At 36.7% G+C, this 22826-nt stretch overlaps 1 protein-coding gene across 10 annotated transcripts in view; it reads left to right on the plus strand.

The window, feature by feature from the left end:
* LOC125673867 (proto-oncogene tyrosine-protein kinase ROS-like) overlaps positions 1 to 22826 on the plus strand; it is a 90514-nt gene that overhangs the window by 62090 nt on the left and 5598 nt on the right. For 4 of the 10 annotated variants that reach the window (XR_007369827.2, XM_048910777.2, XM_048910779.2 and 1 more), the window contains 26 exons: positions 419 to 588; positions 1307 to 1436; positions 1955 to 2202; positions 2755 to 2818; positions 3127 to 3332; positions 3581 to 3774; positions 4219 to 4496; positions 4704 to 4871; positions 5420 to 5631; positions 7841 to 7982; positions 9688 to 9932; positions 10442 to 10618; positions 10966 to 11173; positions 11374 to 11494; positions 12215 to 12378; positions 13312 to 13407; positions 14041 to 14185; positions 14468 to 14630; positions 16055 to 16249; positions 16924 to 17021; positions 17161 to 17358; positions 17716 to 17850; positions 18462 to 18616; positions 20157 to 20241; positions 21524 to 21543; positions 22330 to 22415. Coding sequence is in view for 9 of the 10 variants with exons in the window: in XM_048910777.2 (XP_048766734.2) it covers positions 419 to 588; positions 1307 to 1436; positions 1955 to 2202; positions 2755 to 2818; positions 3127 to 3332; positions 3581 to 3774; positions 4219 to 4496; positions 4704 to 4871; positions 5420 to 5631; positions 7841 to 7982; positions 9688 to 9932; positions 10442 to 10618; positions 10966 to 11173; positions 11374 to 11494; positions 12215 to 12378; positions 13312 to 13407; positions 14041 to 14185; positions 14468 to 14630; positions 16055 to 16249; positions 16924 to 17021; positions 17161 to 17358; positions 17716 to 17850; positions 18462 to 18616; positions 20157 to 20241; positions 21524 to 21543; positions 22330 to 22415 (4103 nt within the window). In the remaining variant the exon portion in view is untranslated. Of the gene's footprint in view, positions 1 to 418; positions 589 to 1306; positions 1437 to 1954; positions 2203 to 2754; positions 2819 to 3126; positions 3333 to 3580; positions 3775 to 4218; positions 4497 to 4703; positions 4872 to 5419; positions 5632 to 7840; positions 7983 to 9687; positions 9933 to 10441; positions 10619 to 10965; positions 11174 to 11373; positions 11495 to 12214; positions 12379 to 13311; positions 13408 to 14040; positions 14186 to 14467; positions 14631 to 16054; positions 16250 to 16923; positions 17022 to 17160; positions 17363 to 17715; positions 17851 to 18461; positions 18621 to 19909; positions 20242 to 21523; positions 21544 to 22329; positions 22416 to 22826 lie in introns of those variants that run through there. The other 6 variants (XM_048910778.2, XM_048910784.2, XM_048910782.2 and 3 more) reach the window with 6 other exon arrangements.

Below are 22826 nucleotides of genomic sequence, written 5' to 3' on the forward strand. Positions count from 1 at the left end.
CACACTAACTCGGTCCAATTTGTTTCTCAGTTAAACATACAAATATTATTGTAGGTTCAGAAACATCGGGGAACTTGTGCATATAATGATAAAAGTTTGTTTCACATACATGATTGCTCCAGACCTATCAAGATTTTTACATCCCAGAAAAACCACCTTCCCGTTTAACTCTGGAAGGAAATGCTTATGAATAAGTCGGTAAATCATCACGCTATCGTGATTTTGTATGAATAAGTCGGTAAATCATCACACTGTCGTGATTTTGTATAAATAAGTCGATAAATCATCACACTGTCGTGATTTTGTATGAATAAGTCGATAAATCATCACACTGTCGTGATTTTGTATGAATAAGTGGGTAAATCATCACACTGTCGTGATTTTAAGAAATGTGGAGATTGTGTGCTCACATTTTCAGAGGGACTGAATGAGTCCAGTCTGAAGGTGATTCCCAACACTATTGACCCGGACAATATCATCTGCAGTGGACAGTGGTCAAAGTTTAACATTTCCTGGACCTCGGCCACAGTCAACTATGGAAAGGTCTTCTATGAAGTGTCCATCCAGGCAGACAGGGCTGTTATAATGGTATGACATTCGGTGTTCTTTATATGAGCTAGTGTTTGGGCTACTTATACAAGACAGAAATAGTATAAAGTACCATCATGTGATTCTATTTATAGCTCATGTGTTGTCTGTTTATAACCACTGTTATGATTTTAAAACAGTCTGGCATTAATTACTCCCTGTGTATAGTAAACACACGTATAATGATTTCACACTTACAGTAAAACATGAAACAGCAAACACACTTATAATGATTTCACACTTACAGTAAAACACAGTTACAGCAAACACACTTATAATGATTTCACACTTACAGTAAAACATGAAACAGCAAACACACTTATAATGAATTTACACTTACAGTAAAACACAGTTGCAGCAAAAACACTTATAATGAATGCACACTTACAGTAAAACATGAAACAGCAAACACACTTATAATGAATGCACACTTACAGTAAAACATGAAACAGCAAACACACTTATAATGAATTCACACTTACAGTAAAACACAGTTACAGCAAACACACGTATAATGAATTCACACTTCGGTAAAGGGATTTTTACACTCCAAAGTTTTAAAACATTATTATACCTGTACATGTATTATGAACTCATTGGATATTATAATGAATTATGTTTATAATGGATCCAAATTCTTTGTCCCCAGGACTTCACTATAAGCGTGTTTACTGTAATTTGACACAGAAAGCAGTGATAGTTTATTTTAACTTTTCAGAAAACTGACCAGACTTGGTATGAGTTGGAAGGTTTTAGACCTTACAGTCTGCTGACAGTGAGGGTGACAGGTTACACATACTGGGGGTATGGGAAACCCTCCACAGCCATCCTCTACTCCCCCATGTCAGGTAAGCCACACACACTAGAGGCCTGTACTCCCCATGTCAGGTAAGCCACACACACTAGAGACCTGTACTCCCCATGTCAGATAAACCACACACACTAGAGGCCTGTACTCCCCATGTCAGGTAAGCTACACACACTAGAGACCTGTACTCCCCATGTCAGATAAACCACACACACTAGAGGCCTGTACTCCCCATGTCATGTAAACCACACACACTAGAGGCCTGTACTTCACAAGAGGAAGCTAAGTCTTATGAGCTTTATTGGGTTGTACAAGAAGCTAGCTAATGCTTACTGTATCACATACCCAATAAGCTCTTACTGATAAAAGTTAAAGAAATGTACATATGTATATAATTTTGGCTTTTTAAATGAGTTTTGTGTACAGAAAAAATCAGTAGTACAAAAAAAAAGCTTTGAACGTTGATTTTTGCATTTTTCACCTTTCCACTTAACATGTGCTTGATACAAAAAAAAGCTCAGTAGAGTGATCAGTCCATAATTCAATGTTATTTTACAGCACCCTCGAGGCCGCTCTCTCCTCGGGTGTTTGTCACCCAGAGCAAGGTGTCCATGGGATCGGAGATCTGTATGGGGGCATTGTTCAGGTGGGCGTCACCCGAGCACAGCAATGGAGTCATCAACCAATACATTGTCACGTACTGGAACACGGGATCCAATCAGCTGATTAAAAAAGTCCTGGCCCACACCACCAGACATTTCTCACTGGACGAGTGTCTGAAGCTGAACTATACCTACAACTTTCAGGTGGGAGTTTGGACGATTTCTTATTATTATTTTGAATATTATGGTAAAAATTGAAAGCTGAAGCAATACAAATTCACCTGCATACTTTTATCATTGTTATACAGTAAAACACAGTTATAGCGAACCTCCAGGGCCAGCGAAAAACAGTTCGTCATGACCAAAATTCATTATCTATAGTAGAACACTTCTAGGGCTAGTGAAAAACAGTTTGTTACAACCAAACTTCATTATATCCAATAAATGTTTCCTTTTTTTCAAATCATAGTGGAATAAATATTACTTTACAATAAGCATGAATTCATTATAAGTGTGTTTTACTGTAATTCACAAATTCAGAGTATATTTTGGTGCAAAACTTATCTACTGCCTTGCTGCATTAGATCGTGTTTTGATGTCTGTAACTTGTGTTTGTGTAAGATAAATACTAATAGTTGTGAAATTGACAAGCACAAATTGATCAGCTACTTTGTTTATCACTAATGTTTTCCATCAGCAATTCGTAAAAAGAAATTGATTTGCAGTATTATTAAGAAGATGCTGTTCTGTATACAGGTACAAGCTTGCACAAACGAAGGATGTAGTGAACTAACGGAGATCAAAACAGCCACGGCAGAGGGTAGGTTTACCTTCATAATATAACACAATATCATGTATAGAATGATATAACATTATATGAAATAGCACGTGCAATTCTTTGTTGAATTGAACTAGGCTGTAAGGGAGGAGAAGAGAGAATGGAATTTATAACCTTGCGAAACGGCTCAATTTGATTTTTTTTTAATAATTCAGCTGAATTAGATACACATACAATCACTGTTGTGTTGGGGTCACTCCAGGCAATATCTTGTATAGATGACAATCAATACCCTGATGGTCATGAGTGTGACTGTGAATGTTTATACCCGTGGTTGTTCTTACTTCCAGCTGTCAATCCAGTTCCCAGAATCCTCCTGGCTAACGCCACCAACATCCAGGTGATGGACGTAGACAGCACTCACAATGTCCACGTCATAGTCACGGGCACGTCGCCCTTAGCTGTGACCTACTTACAGATGTCCCAGGATGAGAGAGTGTTCTGGGTGGACTACGGTGGGCGGTTATGGCAATTTTCTGCTGAAGGAAGGAAAAAGGTAGAAACCGCACATCACTGTTTGAGGACTGATTTCTGGGCTGGATTTCTCGAGAGAAAAACTTATGCCGAAATTACATGTATTTCTGTGACTTTCGTTAGTGTGTTTGATTTTTTATGGTGACTGTTGATAGTCTTGTATTTTCAGTTACTTTACTGTGACCTATGGGCATACTTTTCATTGACTTTGTAATGTAGAACTTTTATTTTGACAAAAATTGGACTTTCCATATCTGTTGCTCCTTTCAGCTGCTGGATTTGGATGTGGCTGTAAAGGATTTGACTATCGACTGGATCAGCAGGACGTTGTACATCGCCTCCAGCACAAAGTTAACAAACACCAGTACCATCACATCCTACCAGCTGGATGAGGGCATCCAGAAAGTCCAGGTGGAGAGGAGAAATGTAGTTATCAGTAGCCTGATCCGAGAGCCCTACTCCAGGTAAGGTCAGAATGTTTTTATCAGTAGCCTGATCTGAAAGCCCTACTCCAGGTAAGTTAGGAGAATTTAGTCCTTAGTAGCCTGATCCAAGAGCCCTACTCCAGGTAAGTTAAGAGAATATAGTCACTTGTAGACTGATCCAGAAGTCCTACTTCAGGTAAGTTGGGGGAATGTAGACATCAATCATCTGATTCAGATGTCCTGCTACAGGTAAGTTGGGGGAATGTAGACATCAATCGTCTGATCCAGATGTCCTACTACAGATAAGTTGGGGGAATGTAGACATCAATCGTCTGATCCAGATGTCCTACTACACATATAAAGAGACCTTAAAGTTAGAATACAATTACAAGCTTCAATGACTGTCAGTAAGTAGTTAATAACACATAATGAATCTCTGATATTGCTAGAGTTTGCCTGAAACTTGGAAGATCTATTTTCTAGTACCCTGTTTTGGACTGAGCGGCCTGTTTCTGGTTCTCCTGGCGTTCTGTATTACAAAGAGGAGGGAGGACGCCCCCTCCCCATGTTCTCTCCCCGACACCAGAGGTCTGTGGAGACCCCCTGTAACTGCTCCACGCAGGCTGTAGGGAACGTGTTGGCCCTGGACCACACCAAGGGGACACAACTGGAGATCTTGTTTTATGATGCGTTGACGCGGACTGTTGTCTCGTCTGACAGAGAAGGATGTCACTGCCGAGACGTTATAAAGGATGAACAAGGTACTCCCGGGTCGTCTTCTGAATCTCTTCTCTGTTTTTTCTCATTGCGTGTTTTACTAATACAGATTGGTTTTATCATTTGACAAATTTATTCTTTATTTATCATCCCGCTATATAAGATATATACGTGTGAGTGTAGAAGACCCAAAGGAAATTCTTTGTTACATCTCCTCAAATCATTCATTCAGATGAAAATGTCTTTTTCAGGATTTCCACCAGATTTGTTGTCTGTGGACCATATGTTGATTTATTGGTATCGCCATGGAGAAAACCAGCTTCATTCCATGGACAAGGTCACCGGAAAATTGACCCAGATTCCAGTGGTCAGTATCCAGAGTTTGGAGGGATATGGGTCACACCTGCAGCCTCTGCCCAGTAAGTCTCGCTGACCACAATACAAGCGATCAGAAAAATAATCTTATGAGTCAAAATTTTTAGAATATGTGTTCCCGACGACATTAGAGTTGTGAACAGATTTGTACTACTTTTGTAACTACTTTTGTTAATGTCCACTTGTCATGGAGCGTAGGAGGAATAAAGTAATTTGCCCATACATTTGTGTTCGATTAATGGGTCTTGCGTACAGAAGTTAAGCCACCTAAATTTAAACATGTACAAATATTGTTCTTTGGTGACTGTTGGTTTTCAAGGGTAAATGTCAAAAAGCAAGGTCACTGGAAGCTCTTGTGAAGAAAATATTAATCGGAATTCATTAGATCACAAACTGACTTGCATTTCATTAGAACACAGAGGGAATCGCATTTCATTAGAACACACAGGGAATCGGATTTCATTAGAATATAGAGGGACTCGGATTTCATTAGAACACAGAGAGAATCGGATTTCCTTAGAACATAGAGGGATGCTATCTTTCAATATTCCATTTTGTGTCATTCTTGTATGTAGTCTTCATTAATCTGCAGGTGACGAGTGCCTGAACCCCGAGGCCTATAACGGTAACCTGAGTCTAACAAGGAGTAGCAATGTCTCCCTGACTGTTCACTTAGATAGTGTCCAGTGGCCAGACTCCTGTAATGGGGTATCCCACCCAGCCACCAAATACATCGTCTACTACAGACAGACTGACAGACAGGGAGATAGGTGTCATGTAGACAGTCAAGACTGCCAGCACTCTGTAAGTCTGTAGCTCTCATGTTCCGTGAAACAAAAACAGTACTGTGTAATGCCAGATAATTCCCATAATGCACACTGTATGTAGAAGTTTTCTTTTGCCAAAGTACAATATTTTATTTTACAATTTTTAATCATAGAAAATATATGATGTCACAATCAAATGATATCGCAGCAGTGTCAGACAGAAAAATCTCACATGGGTAAAGTCGATCTCACACTGGTGATAACGTGAGAAAGCACTGTCTTTAAGTTAGTAAATATCGTTTGTCAGTCAATCATTGTAATTACAGGAGAGTTATAGTAATGAGATAACACTGTCTTATACAGTCAATATCATCAGTCAATATTACAATGTAATTACAGGAGAGTTATAGTAATGAGATAACACTGTCTTATACAGTCAATATCATCAGTCAATATTACATTGTAATTACAGGAGAGTTATACAGTGGAACCCCGTTATTACGTTCCCCCTTTATTACGTTAGTCCGCATATTACGTTGGAATTTCAAAGCACAAAACCATTTCTTAACAAACCTATATAAAATAGACCTCGTTATTACGTTGTCCTAAAATGCCGGATCTCGGTATTACGTTGTAAAAATTCCGACAAAAACGTAATAAACCCCTAATTATTCAATAGTGATTCTCACAATAATAAGCCATTCACACCTTGACTGCCTGAACCAGTCACCACGTAAATTTCCTGGTCTGTTTGGGGATTAGAGACGCTTGACTGATCACGCTTCGATAGATCTAGCGACATCAATACAGGTGAATACCCCGTATAGAAGCCAGTGATAAACAATTAAATAATGTTTATTTAGAAATTGTACTCTATGAAATTTACTTCATTTTTCATATTTTGATAATCAAAGAAATAATTTCTCAACCGCCTGCGTGTTGATGCGCACGTGATTTTAGTGCCATCATTTAGTGTTGTAAATGAAATCTTCGTGCATCATTATATGATTACCTTCGCTATTAAAACTCTATTCACGGAAAGCTTTGGTACCAAACAAGAAAGACAAGATTTATCGTAGCAATGTTACAACTGCTTGGACATAGGTGACTTAAGGTGTTCAATTAAAAAAATTGTTCGTTGTTTGGACATGCAGCTTGGGTGTTCGTAACTCTCGTCCATACATACACCAATCTATCGGCCGATTCGTGCACGGCATTTACCTCAGTGAATATTTTAAAATCCCTTGATGCGCACGTGATTTTAGTGCCATCATTTAGCGTTATAAATGAAATCTTCGTGCATCATTATATTTTTTTTTTATGTGGATTGCGCTTAAATTGTTCTCCGTGCATGTTTATCGTTGGTGAGAAGTGTGTAAGTGTTGGGTATCGTGTGTGTTTTGTGTCTATAGTTTTGTTGTTTTTTGGGTGGGATTTTTTATTGTGTTGTGTATTGTGTAATTAGAGAACTTAATAAAAACGATGTTTTGTTATTTTTTAAATACGAATGTTGAATACGAACCGGAACGAGTTATTGAGAGAAATTTACATGAACGCATTGTTTTAAAGTTGAACAAAATGGCAGTCCAAACGAATGCAGAAAAAGCAACGTTTATCAAAACATCCTTATGTATCCTACACCGAAATAAAGAAAAGGGACAAGAACATGAAGAATTACGGACATTAAAGATAAGATGTAAATAAAACAAAGTATCAGTCTTTTAAACAAAGAAACGGTAAAGATATATTCACACACCCCTTCACGGAGTACCAACGGACGATATACAATCACCAAATGATATTTTAACTGGGAACGTTTATTACGTTGCCCCCGGTATTACGTTATTTTATCGTGACAAAATGGAAAACGTAATAACGGGGTTCCACTGTAGTAATGAGATAACACTGTCTTATACAGTCAATATCATCAGTCAATATTACATTGTAATTACAGGAGAGTTGTATTAATGAGATAACACTGTCTTATACAGTCAATATCATCAGTCAATATTACAATGTAATTACAGGATAGTTGTATTAATGAGATAACACTGTCTTATACAGTCAATATCATCAGTCAATATTACATTGTAATTACAGGAGAGTTGTATTAATGAGATAACACTGTCTTATACAGTCAATATCATCAGTCAATATTACATTGTAATTACAGGAGAGTTGTATTAATGAGATAACACTGTCTTATACAGTCAATATCATCAGTCAATATTACATTGTAATTACAGGAGAGCTACGGTAATGAGATAACACTGACAGGATTAAATCCCTACACCTCCTACACAGTACATGGATCAGTCAGTAATTACTACACAGAGTACCTGTCTGAAGCCCTCAGTCAGCCCTTTTACTTCCGGACAAAGGTTGGGGGTGAGTAGCATTCAGTTGATGACTGTGTGAACTTGTGTTCAGTTCACTCAAGCAAAGATCTCAAGAGTCATTACTGCAACCGATGGTATTTAATTAACTTCAGTTGAAGGAGTTCTTACAATGCAATCAGAAATTCATTACTGGTGTACTAAATGTGGTATTATGGTTGTCAGTAAAATCAAATTGGCAGACATCAATGTCATCATAACAGTCGCCATCAGTTTCAAAAAGTTCCAGACCAAACAAAAACGATTTCAATAAAGTTGAATAATACTGAATAATTAATTCTTATTGTATCCTTGTCTCTGATTGGTCAAATTCCAATTGAGGAATGCAGGTTATTTTTGTATAACCTGGTTTGGTATGGGGACACACCCCCTTGACAACCAGAAGCCGGAACTATTTTTTTCTCTCTCTAAATTAACATCGCAGCACTGTTTTGAGCCTTCTATGGAATAGAAAGTCAACATGTGCAACAAGTTTCTTCGGTTGGATACACATGTTGTTTTCTCGTTGTCAATATTAGTATCTACTTGTACACGCAAATCACTGTTGTAAAACATCTCTCTCTGTATGATGGTCTAATAATAGATTAAAACAAAGATATTATATTTGAATTAATGATTTACCAAGTAAGCATTGCCCTGTTCATTTTGAAATACATTTCTCACTGGGGGAAAGGGGGGTTGTTTCGTTGTTTGGCCTTTCTACAAAGCAAACAAAAATTCATATGTCACATTTTATCGCATGACGTCAGTCAAATTGACATGTGGATCGCTATTTGTCACTTGCTTATATATTTTTTTGTGTTGGATTTACTATTAGTGAAAACATTGCATGCAAGGGTAAGTTTTCATGTAGTAAAAGTTTTCACAGAGTTAAAAGCCGTAAATTATTGCATTTTCTGATATTTGAAGATTTATTTTGGGTAGGCTTAAACAATGCAATTTCCCGTATTTTCTCAATCTGTCGAAGATGAGCGACTTCAAAGTCAACCTCTATCTCTAAAGGGCAGCGAAATACGCATTGAGTGCATAGTCTACACATATTTTCTATCATGACAAACTTCACCTTCGATACCATATTTTGATAAATAGGTTAGGCTCTGTAGGACTAAGATTAGAGATGGCGACCTTCACAGCTAGACGCTTCGTCATTGTTGCTAAGTGAATCATTGCGTGGCTCAGTTGACTTTAATTTTTCCGACTTTATGTGCATTCTGATAAACGAAGGTTAGTATCTGTGTCTCTTGCATTAAATTATAAGGAATGACTTTAATTCTGGGGCAAATTATACGAGTATAACCTTGTTTGGGTCAGTTTTCGCTTTTTTATAATCTGCTTCACGGATTATAAAACGTAAACTGACCCAAACCAGGTTATACTCGTATAACTTGCCCCAGAATTAAAGTCATTCCTTAAATAATTAGATGTAAGTGGAGAATTGTTAAGCTAGCCCTTGGGTGTGAGATTTTTATAAGTAAAATTCAAACCATGGAATAATATCAGGATTATTGGTAAATAGAATATCATAAATCACAGGCATATTTTGTTTGGTTGACGATGCTTTTCCCCCCATGCTTTCTACAGCAAGTCATTGTAGAGCAATGAAGTCAGCACTTGTTGATGGTTGCTTACTGTAAGATATAGATATATTGCAATATGTAAGCCACGACTTAAAGTGGGCGTGTTTTCCTTCCACTTAGTGCCGTCTTCGCCTACAAACGTCAATGCCACAGTGGACACGCCCATCACGATCAAAGTGTCGTGGTCAGCTCCGGTCAGTCCTAACGGCCCAATCGAGGAGCTGAAGTACATGGTGAAGTACTCCACACAGATTAACAGCGTGCACCAGGTGTTCAACAAAACGGTCAAGGTGGAACCGGACATGGACCGGAGATACGTTTATAACCTGACGGGGCTACAGCCAGGACGCAGCTACATAATAAAGGTAATGGGGGATAACTCTTTACAGGGAGGATAACTCTGTACAGGGGGATAACTCTGTACAGGGAAGATAACTCTGTACAGGGAGGGATAACTCTGTACAGGGAAGATAACTCTGTACAGGAAGGGATAACTGTACAGGGAGGGATAACTCTGTACAGGGAAGATAACTCTGTACAGGAAGGGATAACTCTGTACAGGGGAGATAACTCTGTACAGGAAGGGATAACTCTGTACAGGGGAGATAACTCTGTACAGGAAGGGATAACTCTGTACAGGGGAGATAATTCTGTACAGGGGAGATAACTCTGTACAGGAAGATAACTCTCAAGTCAGAGTAAACTTGTCAGTATATTTATATGTCAGAGTCTACTTTTTCATCACTGTTGACTGTTTCTTTATTGTTTACTGTTTCGTTCTTTGTTGACTGTTTCGTTATTGTTGACTGTTTTGTTATTGTTTACTGTTTTGTTATTGTTTATTGTTTTGTTATTGGTGGCTGTTTATCTACAGGTGATGTCTGGTAACCCAGACAGTGTCTTCTCTGATGAAAGCCCGGCTCTTCAGGTGAAGACATATGAAAACCCCGGCCCCATCGTGTTGTTGAATGCCACGCAAAGCTCAATGAGCGTCTCATGGACCCCACCCCCTGATAACAGCACACACATGCATCTGTTTTATTATGGAAAGGTAAGACTCATACAATGTACATGTATATTGAATTTTGAGAAATAACTGGCAAGTCTATCACCAACTAACAAGTGTTAAGGACTAGAGCTATGAATAAACTGTTCTGTACATGTAAATGTTTTGGAATTGATGATTTGAGTTTATATTGACACTTACCTTTAGGTTAATTTTAAACAGATAATCTAGACAATCACAAGCATTCTTTGAAATTATTCATATAAAAGAATTTTTTGGTTATATTTTGGGGAAAAATTGGATGCCAAATGTGATTTCAAGTACTATGTTCATTTTCAATATCACAAATTAAGATTTTAAAAAAACCCACATTTCTATGAAATCGCTGTCAGGTTTCGGACCAAAGAGTGGACAATTGGCGGCAGTATGGGAAAGGCGTTCCCTGGAGAACAGAAGTTTCTAAAACCTACATCAGGACCTTCACAAACTTAGAACCTAACACCAAGTACGCAATCATCATCAAACTGGGTTATAGAGGCTCCAGAGATCCCCAATTCTTCTGGCCCACGGATAATTTAAAATTCGTGTTTAAGACCAAAGGTAATAAGATTTTGTGGTTCTGTTTTTTAAATACAATATAGATTGTATGGAGTCTGATTGATTTGCAAAAGATCATCATCAGTTCCTTTATTTCTAGAATCAGTGAATGTTAAAAAGTTAGTTATGTCAAAGAGCAAGTACCCCCCCCCCCCCCTAAACACTTTATGTTAAGTTATGTCAAATTCATTTGTACTTGATAGCTGATGTACCAGGGACTCCCACCGTACCAACCGTAAACAAGCTCAGTCCCGGATACCAAGTGGAGTGGCTGTCACCGAGGGACAACGGGGAACCTATTCTTAACTACACATTACAATACTGGTAATGTTTTATGTCTGCCAATATTACACATTACAATACTGGTAATGCTTTATGTCTGTCAATATTACACATTACAATACTGGTAATGCTTTAAGTCTGTCAATATTACACATTACAATACTGGTAATACTTTATGTCTGTCAATATTACACATTACAATACTGGTAATGTTTTATGTCTGCCAATATTACACATTACAATACTGGTAATGCTTTATGTCTGTCAATATTACACATTACAATACTGGTAATGCTTTCAGTCTGTCAATATTACACATTACAATACTGGTAATACTTTATGTCTGTCAATATTACACATTACAATACTGGTAATGTTTTATGTCTGCCAATATTACACATTACAATACTGGTAATGCTTTATGTCTGTCAATATTACACATTACAATACTGGTAATGCTTTAAGTCTGTCAATATTACACATTACAATACTGGTAATGCTTTAAGTCTGTCAATATTACACATTACAATACTGGTAATGCTTTATGTCTGTCAATATTACACATTACAATACTGGTAATGCTTTAAGTCTGTCATTGATCCAATTTTGTGTGAAAGATCAACATTAGACAGTGAGTTTCTTGAAGATTAATGATTTCTAATGGGATATATTATGTAGTTATTCTAATCAGGCAATAACAGTCTTCCACATCAAATAGTTGCCTTTGTTGAAACTAGGATTTTTTTTATGTGTTAATTGCAGTGATGAAGAAGGCTGTGCTTCGGTGTACGAGGGAAATCTAACGCGGTGGATGATGGACACGACACGAATCCCCCAAAGTCAAGATGTATACTTCCGAGTCTCTGCCATGAACATTCTGGGTCAGGGACCGTACAGCGCTAACAGTACAGCATTCAATTATATTGGTAAGATTGTTACAGTTAATTACACAAGTATTTACATCAGCTGACAGGAGATGATAGTGTATTACATCAGCTCACAGGAGATGATAGTGTATTTACATCAGCTCACAGGAGATGATAGTGTATTACATCAGCTCACAGGAGATGATAGTGTATTTAGATTAGCTGACAGGAGATGATAGTGTATTTAGATTAGCTCACAGGAGATGATCATAGTGTATTTATATTATACACATGGAAGAAAGTTTTTCATGTAAATATTAACTAACTTGTATATCATATACTATGTATTGCATTTTTGATTTTAAACAAATGTCCCTGTATCTTCAGTGATATAACTAATATATTTACACGTGTAAAGTTGACAGGAGATGAATGTATAACTATATTTACACGTGTAAAGTTGACAGGAGATGAATGTATAACTATATTCACATGTGTAAAGTTGACAGGAGATGGATGTATAACTATATTTACACGTGTAAAGTTGACAGGAGATGGATGTATAACTATATTTACACGTGTAAAGTTGACAGGAGATGAATGTATAACTATATTTACACGTGTAAAGTTGACAGGAGATGAATGTATAACTATATTCACACGTGTAAAGTTGACAGGAGATGAATGTATAACTATATTCACATGTGTAAAGTTGACAGGAGATGAATGTATAACTATATTCACATGTGTAAAGTTGACAGGAGATGAATGTATAACTATATTCACATGTGTAAAGTTGACAGGAGATGAATGTATAACTATATTCACACGTGTAAAGTTGACAGGAGATGAATGTATGGTACGTGTCTTTACCTGGAGACAGCCATTCTATAGAATTTTTCATCATTTCAATCATTCTGTTTCAGATGACCCGCCTCCTATTAACAACATGACTGTTCTAGCGATCATTTTATCCTTTGTCTTCTGTTTCAGATGACCCGCCTCCTATTAACAACATGACTGTTCTAGCGATCGTTTTATCCATTGTCTTTGTGTTCATTTTTGGAGCCATCGTTATTGTGTACTGCTGTGAGTGTAAATTTTTGAAACTACGAAAAGCATTTAGAACTCAACATTGATTTCTAAATGTGAAATTCTTCAAGAATATAGAATATAGAACTTAAATGTTAATTTCTGTGTGAAAATTTCCTTAAAACTTAGAACACAGTATCAATTTCTGTGTATGAAATTCCTTAAAAATTTAGAACTTTTAAAATTTAATTTCTGAATGTGAAATTCCCTAAAACTGTAGATCTCAATACCTATTTCTGATGTGAAATTCATTGAAAGTTTATTTATTTAAATAGTATTTTTATTGTAAACTATTATGGTCCATGATAAGGATTGGGCAGCAGGTATCAGCCTTCTCCTTAAATTTTAGAACTCAATATTCATCTCTGATGTGAAATCTCTTTAAACTTTTGAACTTTATTTTTATACTGAGTGTGAAATTCTTTAAAATTATTTAACCCAATAATCATTTCTGGGTGTGAAATTCATTAATTTTTCAAATTCAGTTTATGGTCCGTGTGCATTTTTTTTTCGCGTGAAAGATCACCGATTGGCACCTTCCCTGCCATGTTTAAGAAAAGAGAAGAAAGAAATCTTTTGTGCTTGCTTAAACTATTCTGCATTTTGACACAAGAGAAAACTTTATTGCAGTAATTAGACGACAACAGCAATTAAAACAGAAACCTGTCCAGAAACACTTCATTGCGGTGTCCCGGGGGCCGGACATGGAGCTGGCCACTCTCCGCGACCTACCAACCACCACCGTCCAGCAAAACAACACACTGTACACAATCAAGTAAGACCAAGTCTGTGAATTTGTCATGTATAGAACACACACATACAGATGTAAATAGTCGGATGAATGCGATCTTGTTTTTAATTAATGAATTCGATCAGACAGTCGGTGGATCAATATTGAATCTTCTCTGTGTGCCTGTTACTTACAAGTAGTCCAATCTGGTACAAAAATCCCACATCCAAAATCACAAGAGTCAGAGACCACAATTTTAAAAATCTGCTAAGCTAAGCTTCGGCACGAAGTTCAAGTCTTTAATTCGGGTCATCTGGATCATTACAGCCTCATACCAACAGACGGTGACATCGCGGCCTTGCCCCACTTTCGACGGGACCAGTTGATGCTGACCAAGTTCCTGGGCAGTGGTGCATTTGGAGAGGTGTTTGAGGGTGTGGCTAAAAATATCTTGGACGACAATTCAGGAAAAACTAAAGTGGCTGTCAAAGTAAGCATACCATTGTTTTCTCAAGCCTGTAGATTTTAGAACCAGAAAAGAAAAACACCAGCAGATTCAAGATTTGCTATCTAGGCCATGAACATGTGCAATGCCATGTTCATCAATTGTTTTTTTTTTTTTTTTATTGTGATTAGATTTATTCTTCATTCTATAATGTGTACAAGTTTTAAGTTTTGATTTAAATGATGATTTAAGACTAATTTTATTGATAATGTAAGCGAATTTACAGACTTGTGCAATAAAACACAAAGATTAGGCCAATCAAATCGATTCTCTGGTTCTCAGACACCCCACCCCACCCCCGTATTTGATCCGTCAAAATAAAATTCATATTTTGGCGCCAAAATCGTAAAGCGCGTTGCTGAATAAGACGTGCTGCTTAGTTGAGGTAAACAATATGGTGACAGAAACAGTTCTTGTCAGCATTGAGATTTATTTTTAACTCAAAAGAGATTGTTCCATGGACAATTATTCCGGTAGACTCGTCCTTGACAGTTGATATGCTTTGCAAGAAACTTCTGGGCGATGAATTTACAGAAATTGAAACCGTGAAGGAACAAATTGATGAAAGCAAGGCCAAGTTGAAGTACGACGTTTTCGTAGGTCAAAACAAAACGGCTGACAGCGATAAGGTTTTTTCAACAGTGAAAATTTCCAAAGTGGTTGAACTTTTTGGGAGATATTTATGTTTATGGAGATAAGATGTTTTGACAAAGTTGTTTATTGACTGGCTGGATGAGTTAGAGCTAGGATTTTCTCCTGACAGTGTAGACACCATTGGCAAAAACTTTGTTACAACAGTTACAAACGTTCTATGGTACATTGATCCATACGTTAATACTATGGATGAGAGAAGTTGTCGAGTACCACAGGCACTCTTTAGATTTTTTGGACTTAATGATCCAAAGCTGAGAAAACGAACCTCCCGTTTATTCTACTAGATTATTGGAGCATGCTTCAAATATTGACTCTGTCATTGAAATGCAAGCATTTACAGGATGTAGTTTTTGGTATCCTTGAATAAAATGATAAAAAACATACTATTTTGTATTCACTTTATTTGAATAAAGATCTACAATATAAAAGCATGACATACATATGAAACAAGACAAGAAACAGAATGAAAAGAAGCTATACGGTTTGAATACCATTTGTAAAACTTTAACTTTCTTCACAACACACAAAAAAACCACGGACAAAAATTTTCCTTCCCATTTGTGACATGGAGATAAACTGAAAAACTAAACCCCCTTACCTACCTACCCGTTTTTTGAAAAACAATTGTCTGAGAACCAGAGAATTGATTTGATGTGACCTTATAATTGTCCATTTGAACATGTATTCTTCACTTCTACTAATGAAGTCTGGTGAATGAAGAAGCTAAGTGTATACTGTTGATTTGTGCTCTGTAGACCCTACGTAAGAGTGCCTCCGATCAGGAGAAGGAGGAGTTCCTGAAGGAGGCCCTTCTGATGAGCAACTTTAAACATGACCACATCCTAAGTCTGCTGGGGGTCTGTCTGGATAATGACCCACAGTTTATCATCCTGGAGCTGATGGAAGGAGGGGATCTGTTGTCATTCCTCAGGGCCAATCGCCCCTCAGCAGTAAGTGCAATAAGGTTAACAATCCTCAGCAGTAAGTGCAGTAAGGTTAACAATCCTCAGCAGTAAGTGCAATGAGTTTAACAGTGCTCAGTAATAAATGCAATGAGGTTAACAGTCCTCAGGAGTAAGTGCAGTGAGGTTAATAGTCCTCAGTACGAAGTGCAATGAGGTTAATAATCCTCAGCAGTAAGTGCAATGAGGTTAATAGTCCTCAGTATTGAGTGCAATGAGGTTAATAGTCCTCAGTAGTAAGTGCATTGAGGTTAACAGTCCTCAGCAGTAAGTACAATAAGGTTATCTGTACATACAGTATAAAATTGACTGTAAATTAACATTGCTTGAATTAACCCTCCGATTGATTTGGCCTTCTGCATTGACTACAGCATTATTTATCATTGCTGATTTATTCTTGGCAGTAATCGTATTATAATTCACAAATCAAAGGTGAACTTCCTTGGCTGTCATGTGTCGGAGACAAATAACAAACTAAAACTTTTTTTGCAAGGGGAGGGAACTTCATTCTGTGGTGATCAATAAACTTATCAATTGTATCTGAGTCTCTTTTTATAACATTTATTTGTTCTCCAGATGAATTCTGTGTCTCTTTTTATAACATTTATTTGTTCTCCAGATGAATTCTGTGTCTCTTTTTATAACATTTATTTGTTCTCCAGATGAATTCCGTGTATCTGAGTCTCGCTGATCTTATGAAGATCTGTGTTCACGTTTCCCGGGGATGTACATACTTGGAGGAAATGCATTTTGTACACAGGTAAATAATAGGATCGGTCAGTAGCTCAATAAAAGATAAAACTACTGTAACCATTTTACTAAATCGGTTGGTTACAATTTGGTCAGCAATGTACTAGATACACATAATATTTAAACTCGTAATCAACATTTTGTTTCAGAGATTTAGCAGCAAGAAATTGCCTAGTGTCTTCAAAAAATCCACGAGATATGGTTGTGAAAATTGGAGATTTTGGCTTGGCCAGAGATATATATAAAAATGACTATTATAGAAAGGAAGGGGAGGGCCTACTTCCTGTTAGATGGATGTCCCCAGAATCCTTAGTTGACGGAGTCTTCACGACGCAATCAGATATTTGGTGAGTCCCTTTGCATCCTGACTTGCATGTGAAGAATATCTATCTTAAACAAGACCCAATCATTGATATATCAAATCATAGTTTCATTAGAATGCATATACTGCCAAGAAACTTTACTGTTTGGTTTTTGGGGTTTTGGAGTGTTGGGAGATTATGATCTCTCGAGTATTGCTGTTCTTCTTCAGGGCCTTTGGAGTGTTGGGAGATTCTGATCTCTAATAGAGTTTTGCCGTTCTTTATCAAGGCCTTTGGAGTGTTGGGAGATTCTGATCTTTATAGAGTTTTGCCGTTCTTTTTCAGGGCCTTTGGAGTGTTTGGAGATTCTGATCTCTATAGAATTTTGCTGGTCTTTTTCAGGGCCTTTGGAGTGTTGAGTTGGGAGGTTCTGACCTTTGGTCAGCAGCCATACCAGGCCAGGACCAACATAGAGGTTCTACATTTTGTGAGATCAGGTGGTCAGCTGGATCAACCAGAGAACTGTCCACAGGACATGTAAGTATACCAGACCATCACAGCAAACGTCACTGGGTAACTGAAAACAATGGGGGAGGGGGGATCTGGTCTCCAATATGTTGGTGAAGTCTTTCTTAGCCTCGTAAGTTATCTCCTCTGATAGATTTTCAGCACTATACTACACCGAATTTCCCACAGACACCACAACAAAGCATAGAGTGCTTGGTATGTTTAGCACACAAAACTATTGCATCATTCTGGGTATCAGATTTTTGTCAGTCAGTCCAAATCTTAGAATCACATATACTGTACTCAGCAGACTAATTAAATGTCCTATGAAAACAATATTTCAACTTGTTATTTGTTTTATGGTGATACCAAAAGTTACATGTATTTTACACGATTTAAATTTGTGCGTATTTGAAGTTTACACTTTACTTTGTGTAGATTTGAGTTGAGTTATAACTTGACTGTGTGTAGATTTGAGTTGATCGAGTTATAAGTTAACTGTGTAGAATGATTTGAATTGAGTTACAACTTGATTTGTGTAGATTTGAGTTGAGTTATAACTTGAATTTTTGCAGATTTGAGTTGAGTTATAACCTGACTTTGTATAGATTTGAGTTGAGTTATAACTTGAATTTGTGTAGATTTGAGTTGATGAGGAAGTGTTGGAGTTGTACTCCGGAGGATCGGCCTTCATTCTCCACAATTCTGAAGCAGCTGGAGGAATTTCACGAGAACTGTGCCGTCCTACTGACCGATTACATCATACCAGTCAGATCAAGGTCACCAAACCCGGACGGTAAGTGTCATTCTATTAGTAGTTAAGCCATCAATTTGAATTAAGTCGCAGAGAGATGAGGGTTGAATATACTAAGCTATGGTTTGTTTCCCTTTGTGACCTATAATTTCACTGGAATAGATGATCAGACATATGTCTGCAGGAAAAATATCATATCAAAGTAATAGATCAGACACAGGCAGGAAAATATCATATCAATGGAATAGATCAGACACAGGCAGGGAAATATATCAATGTAATAGATCAGACACAGGCAGGAGAAATATCATATCAATGGAATAGATCAGACACAGGCAGGGAAATATATCAATGTAATAGATCAGACACAGGCAGGAGAAATATCATATCACTGTAATAGATCAGACACAGGCAGGAGAAATATCATATCAATGGAATAGATCAGACACAGGCAGGGAAATATATCAATGTAATGGATCAGACACAGGCAGGAGAAATATTATATCGATGTAATAGATCAGACACAGGCAGGGAAAATACCATAACACTGTAATAGATCAGACACAGGCAGGAGAAATATCATATCAATGGAATAGATCAGACACAGGCAGGAGAAATATCATATCAATGGAATAGATCAGACACAGGCAGGAGAAATATCATATCAATGGAATGGATCAGATACATTTAGATAGGAAAAAATGTTTTATGAATTGAATTTTGACATTCATTAGACACATTTAATTTAATGGGGGTATATTTTCATATAAAAATTTAGGGGAGAAGTTTGGGTTTTTTTTAATTGTGGACAGTAGTAGGCATAGCAATAAATTTTTCAAGCTGAGCAATTTTTATCCCAGATATCAGTAGCAAATGGGAAACAGAAAGAAATTTATTGAAAGGTCAATAGAAAGGAAATGAAATTTAATTAAAAGAAAATTTTGAATTCTTCACATAAATCTGTCTTCGGCTGTGATGCATGTATATGCAAAACAAGTTGTCGTGTATACTTTTATGTTTGAAATTTTGATTGCATTGTATTAACCTGAAATGTGTAAAAATTAGCATATTGATATTGTAACTAATTCATTTTCATGGAAATTTGTGCATGTCAAAATATTTTGAAGTTTGTTAATTTCCTTAAAATGATTAAGACAAACACCCCAAACGGCATGAACTGTGAGTGATATGTGTTAGTATGTGTAGCTTTGCATGTGTGTAGCTAAGTGTATGTGTTGCTATTTGTATGTATTGCTGTGTTTGTGATGTGTAATTCCGATTTACATTCCCTGCGCTTCATGTTGTGTGTCCTCTTGCATGTTTTGTTGTAGTGAGTAGATGGCGTAACTCTTACCTGTATGGCCATTTCGCTCCGCCTGACCCTCGCTTTAATGGTGCCGTAAATCTGAGTGAAGGCTTCTTAGGTGAACAGATAATTGCTTATCTCCATGACAAACGGCGTCACGAGTGGCTGGACTCTGGACTATACTCTCGCATGGATGTGGAGCATGATTACGTAGATGTGAATGTTGTAGATCCGGATGAATCCAGTTTGACTTATAACCCTGTCTTTAACATTAAGAAGGAACTCCCAGAAATCACAACAGCTGGCGTAGTCGAGGGGAAGTCCACCCGTCCTCCGTTAACAAGGTCACGAGGGACGAAAGGTATCTCATTGGTCGTGAGTGATTGCCCCTGGTTACCTTTTTTTTTATTTGTTTCCTTTTTCTTTTGTGGAATATTGTGAAATACGTGTAAGTGGATACTGTTTGGAACTGTTGTTAAACTAAAAGTTGTTATTTTCATTTTTTCACAATTAATTGCTTTTTCTCATTTTCTCATTATTCATGAATCAACCTCCTGACCTCTTGACCTTTGCCCAAGTTTTGCATCTTCATTTTAATTTCATTTTTGTGGTCAACAAAGAAGAATGAATATTTCATGAGAAATATTTGATAATCAGTTGAATTCCTCAGAGGGGTGGAAGTGGATGGAGGGGGCAGAATATTTCATGAGAAATATTTAATAATCAGTCGAATTCCTCAGAGGGGTGGAAGTGGATGGAGGGGACCTGTCAATAAAGCATTAGTTCATACAACTAGTGATTAAAGCCCCTAGTCACTGAAGACCCAACTCATCCATAGCATGCCATGAATCATTCGTATAACCATCTTCACATACTAAGAATAGATGTCTGGCTCTTAGACTAGAACAGAGATGAGGCTCAGGTCCAATTACCGTAAACTGAGATTAGACTTAAGTCAACATTAGATGTATTGTGTGTATCCTTATATTGCTAAACTCACGCATATACTTTATTATTAGATTTTGAATGACATGTAGAATCTTATCTTGACATGAATTTTATTGACTTATGAATACCATATCTTACGAATGAGAACTATTTATTGACTTATGAATACCATATCTTACGAATGAGAACTATTTATTGACTTATGAATACCATATCTTACGAATAAGAACTATTTATTGACTTATGAATACCATATCTTACGAATAAGAACTATTTATTGACTTATGAATACCATATCTTATGAATAAGAACTATTTATTGACTAATGAATACCATATCTTACGAATGAGAACTATTTATTGACTTATGAATACCATATCTTAAGAATAAGAACTATTTATTGACTTATGAATACCATATCTTATGAATAAGAACTATTTATTGACTTATGAATACCATATCTTATGAATAAGAACTATTTATTGACTTATGAATACCATATCTTATGGATAAGAACTATTTGAAAATTTGACTTCAGTTTATTTTCATTTTATGGTCATGATCTTAACTGATGCAGCAAAATCTAAGACAGCAAAGGATCAAATTTGAGCCCCTTTTGGAGCCCCTTTTGGTTTTGTGGTCCTAGAGCCAGATTTTAGAACTGCCTGTATTTTAATTCACTAACCTCATTTCAGAGCTAGGAGACAAGGACAGGGTACAGAGAGTTTTAGTCTACATTCATTCATGCACCTGGCTTTCTCTATGTCACAAAGTTGCAGATCATTGCATGTTCATAATCAAACTGAATGCCTGCGTTAAAAATGTGATGATCAGTGCATATTGGATTGGAGTTGTGCAGATTTGATTGCATATGTGCATGAAATAACTGAAGCATGCCTATCAAACATGTATCTTTGCACCTACATGACTGTACAACAGAAATCATGGATTCCTGTTCAGTGTTTTGAATTCTGAATGTTTTGAAATTGATGGAATTTCTTTTGAGATTGCTGGTATTTGGAATGTTAGAAATGTTCTGAGCATGTTGTCTGGTTTTTGTGTCCTTTTGTATGACAAACAACAGAGGAATTTGTCAAGGCCAAATTTCATGGCAAAATTATAGGACCGAGATATGTGTACACTGCATGTGTACACCTTACTTTGATTGGAGAGTTGATGATTGAAATGTTCCGAGTCCTATAAATGTTTGTAAATCACACGTGTAGCTAACTTTATTCTTATTTGATTTCCTGTCTCTATAGAGGTACAGCCTTTTATTCTGTATTCCTGTTGCACTTGTTTATAACACACAGGGCACATGTTATACAAAAAGTTCTAAATATCTGAATTCAAAGTTTTTTTTTAATTGAAAAAAGAAAGAAAGAAAAAATTGTAAGCAACATTTTTAAATATTATGTAAATTCAGAGTGTTTAATTTCACAATACTGTGGATTGAGTTCACTGTATAATTCTTATGACCTTGACATTTCGTATTTTTCAGTGCTTGGTTGCGACCCCGAGACACGAGCAAAGCGGAAAAAACGGCCGAATCTGAAGATCTCATTACCTTCACCTGAAAATTACCATGTAAGTTAATTTTAAAAGCTCATTAATTACCACATAAGTTAATAGATACTCATTATCCTCACCTAAGAATTACTATATACATGCAGTTTATAAAAAAATCCTCATTATACCCTCCCCTGAGAATTACGATATAAGTGTACTTAATAAAAACCTGATTACCCTCACCTGAGAATTACTATATATACCTGTAGTTAATAAGAAAACTCATTATACCCTCCCCTGAGAATTACGATATATACCAGTAGTTAACAAAAAAAACTCATTATACCCTCCCCTGAGAATTACGATATATACCTGTAGTTAATAAAAAAAACTCATTATACCCTCCCCTCAGAATTACTATATATACCAGTAGTTAATAAAAAAAAAACTCATTATACCCTCCCCTGAGAATTACTATATATCTCCCCT

This window comes from Ostrea edulis, chromosome 3 (assembly GCF_947568905.1).
Source record: "Ostrea edulis chromosome 3, xbOstEdul1.1, whole genome shotgun sequence".
In the NCBI taxonomy this organism is placed as follows: Eukaryota; Metazoa; Mollusca; class Bivalvia; order Ostreida; family Ostreidae; genus Ostrea; species Ostrea edulis.